Genomic DNA, 6,411 nt, shown 5'->3' on the forward strand with positions numbered 1-6,411 from the left:
ACACACAGCATTTGGCATGCCAGGCTGGATCCCTCTCTGATGGGAGCCTGCTGCTTGCAGCCAAAGTGCTCCTTCAGTTCACTAAAATGCCCCACCCTAAGGAAGGAAAATATTTCAGAGGTGCAAAATTATATAAAAATCAATCCCTAAGGCCCCATCAATATTCTCTGAGACCTCCTTATATTCTTCAATCCACAGACCAAAATCTCAATGATTCTGGTGTTACAGGTTTTTAAATCCAAGTTGCTTCCAGCAAGGAAATCACAGCAAGGGAGATCTCAGTAGCGGGGTGACACACTAGCAAATACCCACTCCTGGAACTGCTGCTGCCCTTGCCAGCACCAGGAGAAATCACTGAATCCACAGGGAGGGTTGATCTCTGGAAAATACTCGGCACTGCCTGCATCCTTCTGGCTGCACAAAATCAGAGGCACTAGCATGCAAAAGCTGAGGAACAAAGGAGACTGGTATGACCTCGGGGCACTACACAGAAACTGTCAGGCAAGAACACACTGCTGAGCTGGTTGTCTTGTGAGCATTCCCCTTTCAAGAGCTCTGAAGCTACCAGCAAACCTTGTCTGGCTGCTGCTGTAGGAAGCAGCACCATGACAGCGGGGATATTTCGGGAAAACAGAAATTACACTTCAACCAAACGCTCCTGAGCTTCAGCAGCTTCCTACAACGGGAGATGACAAAGCCTCGCTTGAACCAAAACTCCATCCACCTACCTGAAAATCTGTTCTCAGTGGGTAAGTCGTGCCAGCTCTTGGCTGGAACACGTGGCTAGTGGAAAGATCCCATGCTGGCACTCCCAGCAGCTGGAGAGCAGCCTCCTCTACAGACCAACTGTTTGCAGCACTGTCCAGCCTGGCGTTACACGCAGCACTGGTGTCTGATAACCCCCATACAGCACTCCACCTTTAAATATTTAAAAAGGTATTTTTCAACGGCAGAGGCAAAGCTCCAAGATAAAGCAGGAAGTCTGAAAAGCAGGCGGGGACAGAGGAGAGCCAGGCAGGTAACAACGTTTCCATACCCCCTCATCCCTCCTCATTCCAGCACTTCATTGGCAGAGAGCAAAGATGGGCTCAAGAATTCCCAAACTAACAGTGTGCCTGGCACTTAGACCACCACAGTGAAACTCCCTATGCAGCCCTGCCAGCTCTGATCAATCCATGGAATCCAAAAAGCCTGCAGCCCCCAGCTGGCACTACTAGAGTCTAACAGCAGAGGCAATGCCAGCTTCTCCACAGGCTCTGTGAGGATGCCTCAGCCCCCAGAGCGAGGCTTTGGGATGGGAGTAACTCATCCTGGTGTGCTCCCGACCGTCGGCTCAGCGTGGCACAGCGGGATGGCGTGCAGGAACTGAACCCTGCTCGTTTTACACAGATCAAAGCTCAGCCTTAGCTCCAGCATGACAAACCGTGAGTCAACTTCTCGCTGCCAAAATCCTTTCACCGATTCCCTGCTTTCCACACCAACAAGACCTTTCAGTGGGAAAACCCCCCCGGGCAAAAAAACGGGGGAAGGGGAGGTGGAAGGCGGATCCTTTCCAAGCCGCAGCTCGGCTGTGGAGCTGAGAACTGCTCGCAGAGGGAACCAGCCTCCAGGCAAGCAGGCACCGCGCCGAGCCACCCTCTTCTCCCAGGAACGCCGGCCGGGATTTGCGTGCACTTTGCACCTTACCTGCTGCAAAAGGCATTTTGTAGGGGTAGCTGTTCCGTCCCGCATGCACGCTGCCGATCCTGCCCTCCGGCACATGCACCACGCCGCAGACACTGTAGCTGCTCACGGCTGCTCCCTCCCCGCAGCAGTACGGAGAGCTGCACCAGTGCAGGGGCTGGAAATGAGCACCTGATGGCAAGGAACCGGAAGATACCAGGAGCCCCTCGCAGGTCGCAGCCTGCGACAGCTCGTCCTTGGGATAAATGGAGCAGGGGGAATAGCCACTGTATCCGCTTTGGCCATAATAAACATAAAACCCGTTCAACGGAGTCAGATCTGAGGATTCATAGAGACATCCACAATCCGCGTGATTCCCGGGCACAGGCAAGGGAGGGAACTGCTGCACGGGAAAGGAAGGCTGATGAAATTCCTGTTTGGGGGTTGGGGATTTCTCTCCAGGTCTTCCATACTCTGGCTTCATGGAAGCTTGTCCTCCCATGAGCAAAGGCAGTCTGTGGTAGAAGCCCTCCGTGCTGGCGTAGGAGCCAGACAGCGACTCGTAGGCGACGGGCTCTGTTGTCCCATAGAGCCTGGAAGAGTCCCGCTGCTCCCCTTTCCCAAACGTGCCCAGGGTCTGGCCTTGCCAGCCGTGCTGCCCATCCATTTTTAAGCTAGCCACTTCCTTCTTGGATTTGACACAGTTCTTCCGTCCGGCTTTGGCCCATTTGAGTGTAGATTTTGAACAGTGGTTCTCGGACTTGCCTTCTCCGTCCGATTTACTCCTCTGTTTCAGGGGTAGATCTTTCTCGTGGGTCAGCTTCAGAAAGGCCACGGCATTCAGGCTGGCCAGTCTCTTTGGGGTGGGATGGTAGGAGATGGCACCATCCTCCGTCTTTGCCCCATCATCAAAGACCTCATCCAGCGAATGCTCACAGCTATTGCATTTCTGACTGGGCTCATGCCGGTTCTTTCCTTTCCCTGTTTTCACAGCTGGTTTTTCCAGGGCAGGCCAGTTGTCACCGGCTTTGCACTGCAAGCCCTTGAGGGTACAGTCCCCAGCAGCCTTCCCAGAGTCCCTGCGGAAGCGCCTGCCGGATAACAAGCCATCGTCCCGTTCGAACAGCAGGTTGTTCACCGCCTCGGCGTTCAGCGAGGCCAGCCGGCGCTTCCTGGGCTCCGAGGGAGCAGGATCAAAGTCCTGCTCCGGCCCGGGATAAGTTACTGTGCACTTCTCCCCGGATGAGTCACTCTTGCCCGCTCCCACAGGCTGAACTTGTTCCGAGAACAAAGCAGATCCCAAACCCTCAACCCAGCTGGCAAGGTGCTTTTTTTTACAGCTCGGGGTCTGTTTGGACAGAGAGCCAGCCACATCCTCCAGCCTGGTGAGGAGGACCTTGCAGGTCTTTTTGCTCACCGAGGGGAGCAGCCGCCTCCGCAGCGGGTATGTCTTTCGCACTTCGTGCAAACTCTTGCTTTTGTTATTCCCTACAAACCCACTGGGACACTTTGGAGCCTCCGAGGCATCTCCGTCCCGCTGCTCTGCGTTGGCCCTGTCCATCCTCCTGCTGCCTGTTGGCGATGAGGCCTGGCCAGCAGAACCAGCTGGATGTTTCAGAAGGAAAAGTTGTTTTTTCCGGGCATGCGTCATAGGATCAATGTCCAATCCTGGGAACGAACAGGAGAAAACATCTATTAATATCGCTGAGAGGGTCCCATCTCCTCACAAAGCACCAACTGCCAATTAGGAAATATTTGGGGAAGCTTGTTTCTGTACAGCAGAGTCTATTTGGGTGATGGCCAGTTAAGCCAATTAAGAGACAGGATGCAATTAGATGTGGTTTAATATTAAGCCATGGAACACGACAGTAATTAAAAGCAAGGTGGTGATGGCAAATGCCACAGCAGCTGGGGAAAGCTGGGTCTGGACAGAGAGCTGTCCAACCAACTGTCCACCCAGCTCCCTCTTCCACTGATGCTGTTCCTAACACCTTACAAATTCCCATCAAATCTCCAAAATCTGAAGGCTGGTCCAGGGCAGAGAGCAGAAATAACCCCCGGCCTGTGACTGCCTGCATGTTGATACAAGCAGGCTGTTCCAGTTTCATTTTCTGAGACAATTAGGCAAAAGAAAAACAAAAAGTCCACCTACTCAGGTGAAAAGAAAACCTGGGCTATTAAGCAGAGACCTGCCAACATTAATAAATTAAATACATGCAAATCTCTGTGCAGGTTGGAACCTGGCTGCCCACTGCTCTTGTCATTCCCTGTAGCTGTGTTCTATAAAAATTGTGGGCATTGAACACCAAATCACAATGGGCAGAGAGGCCCCAAAGACACATTCATGGCAGGAAAAAGAAGCCTGGGCTTCCTGAGTTATCCAGCACCCAATTTTTAATTAAGAAATTTTGCAGTCTGCAGCTTGTAGGTCCAAGGCTGAGACAGGATATGGCTAGGTGATACCAACCTACAGACATTAAAAATGTCAGTGTAAATGAGTGATAGTGGAATAGATTTAATGAAGTCTGTCTCTGAGCACCAGAAACAGCAGCAAAGGACAATTACTTTCATTCAATGGTATTTACAAAATGGTCAAATTCCATTTATTGGCAGCAAAGAGCTGATCTTTTTATCAGCATCCACCTAGGATGGGTTTGTTCTTCCCTGCAATCAGGATTCAGGCTGTAACTCCCCTCAATTGACACTGGTCTGCCACTTTTGAGGCTTTTAATTAAAGCTCCTACTGCTTTGGCAGTGATTAGAACAAAGCTCCCGAATTACAAGAACTGTTCATTTGATATGGTTTAATCAAGCTGATAATTAGATTATCTATTTGAAATAAGCCCAATGTGTTTTAATTGCCTTACTTATATATGCATTAACTAAGGGAAATTCAGGAATTGAAACCCGCTGGGGTTTGCATGGTGCTTTTTTAGATGTCATCCTCTTGGCAATGTGTTTTTGGGGTGACTGAGTTCCTCCACCCCGTTAAACAGGGTATATCCCATGGCTGGTGCCTCAGGAGGAGAGTGGTGGGGAACAAACACTTATATATGTCTGCATTTTTCTTATTAGAAAATCAGGCTCTGGGAATTAGGAGGATCAAGTCAGACAGAATTTCCTCCAAAACTGAATTATTCTCGCACAAAAGGCTAAAGTGACCACATGCAACCTCTGGAGTTTGGAAGAGGACTACAATTTTAAAAAATGGATCAGGCAGAGCAGGATTTGGCAGAGGCAGAACAGGTGTCCTGCAGAACATGGCCTGGGGAGGACAACTCTTCCCAGGCTATATGGACCAGTGATTTCCTTGCAACTTTCGTCCTATTTTCTACTGTCCCTACTGAGAGACTGAGCCTCTGGCAGAGGTGAAAATCCCAAAATAAAAAGCCATGGTTTGCCTTAAACCCAGCATCAGGCACCTTGTTCTCCTCAGGTTTCCACAGGCAGGAGCCTGATCCAGCCTAGCACCACACATCCTGGGGGATTCGTGCTCACATGAGTTGGAGTAACTGCTAAAAACTGGGTGCTGTATCTGTGACTGTTCATGCCATAGATGCTCTAAAGTTAGGAAAAGGCTGGGAGAGACTGAGGGAAGGGGGTGTAAGAGAACTGGGATTGTTCAGCCTGGAGAAGCTTTGCAGTGACCTAATTGTCCCTTCCAGTAGCTGAAGGGGCTTACAGGAAAGTTGGAGAGGGGCTTTGAACAAGGGCCTGGAGTGACAGGACAAGGAGGAATGGCTTCCTAATCAATATTAGGAATAAACTCCCTGTGAGAGTGGTGAGACCCTGACACAGGTTGCCCAAAGAAGCTGTGCCTGCCCCATCCCTGGCAGGGTCCAAGGCTAAATTAGATGGGGCTTGGAGCAATCTTGGATAGTGGAAGATCTCCCTGCCCATGGCAGGGGGTGGAATTGTTTGAGCTTTAAGGTCCCTTCCAATCCAATCCATTGCAGGATTCTATGATTCAGTGCCAGCACCTATGGAACAAAACCTATCCTCAGTATGGACTACTCAGAGGGTTTTCCACACCTCTGCAATCACCTGCACTGCATGGATTGCTTTGTGAAGGGGATGCTCCTGCTCCCAGCTCACCTGGGATCCAGCAATCCCTCCTCTTCCCTGGGCACAACACAGAGACAGAGCTTTTGAACACAGCTCAAACTCAGCCCTCTGACAAGCAAATGCATCATTCCTCAAAATTAGAGTCCTGCCGAGCTTCCTTCCAGCGAGTATTGTGCTCCTGCCAGCTGGGAAGGGAGAGTGGCAGAGCTCTTCATCCTCTCTCCACCTTTGTATTGCTTCACAAAGCACAGAAAAGCTGCCTGTGCCCAGAAATCTCCAAGAAAGTGCGAGACAATGTGAAGAACTGAAAGCTACTTAAATCAGAACCACCCATTTATTGCTCGTGGCTGAGGAACTGGATTAATGGTGAGAAGACATTAAGGTGTTGGAAATTAAAGTTTCAAGCAGCTCAGTCTATCCAGCTGCATGCAGAGTCCACCAAGCACTTTAAAGGTAGTTGGAATTGCTGCCTCCTTATCATACAAATCACAGAATGGTTTGGATTGGAAGGGACCTTAAAGCTCATCCCATTCCAGCTCTCTGCTGTGGGTAGGGAAACCTTCCACTGGCCCAAGTTGCTCCAAACCCCATCCAACCTGGCCTTGAACACTTCCAGGAATGGGACAGCCACAGCTTCTCTGGGCAACTCCTTCCTCAAACCAGACTAGTTCTGAAAAACCATCT

At 50.4% G+C, this 6,411-nt stretch overlaps 1 protein-coding gene across 2 annotated transcripts in view; it reads right to left on the reverse strand.

The window, feature by feature from the left end:
• BAHD1 (bromo adjacent homology domain containing 1) overlaps nucleotides 1-3,325 on the reverse strand; it is a 14,138-nt gene extending 10,813 nt beyond the window's left edge. The window contains exon 1 of one of the 2 annotated variants that reach the window (XM_014309291.2): nucleotides 1,687-3,325. In XM_014309291.2, the coding sequence (XP_014164766.1) occupies nucleotides 1,687-3,313 (1,627 nt within the window). In that variant the 5' untranslated portion in view covers nucleotides 3,314-3,325. The remainder of the gene's footprint in view (nucleotides 1-1,686) is intronic. The other variant, XM_031061571.1, reaches the window with a different exon arrangement.
• Between the last annotated feature and the right edge of the window lie 3,086 nt (nucleotides 3,326-6,411).

Source organism: Geospiza fortis, unplaced genomic scaffold (assembly GCF_000277835.1).
Source record: "Geospiza fortis unplaced genomic scaffold, GeoFor_1.0 scaffold450, whole genome shotgun sequence".
Classification (NCBI taxonomy): domain Eukaryota; kingdom Metazoa; phylum Chordata; class Aves; order Passeriformes; family Thraupidae; genus Geospiza; species Geospiza fortis.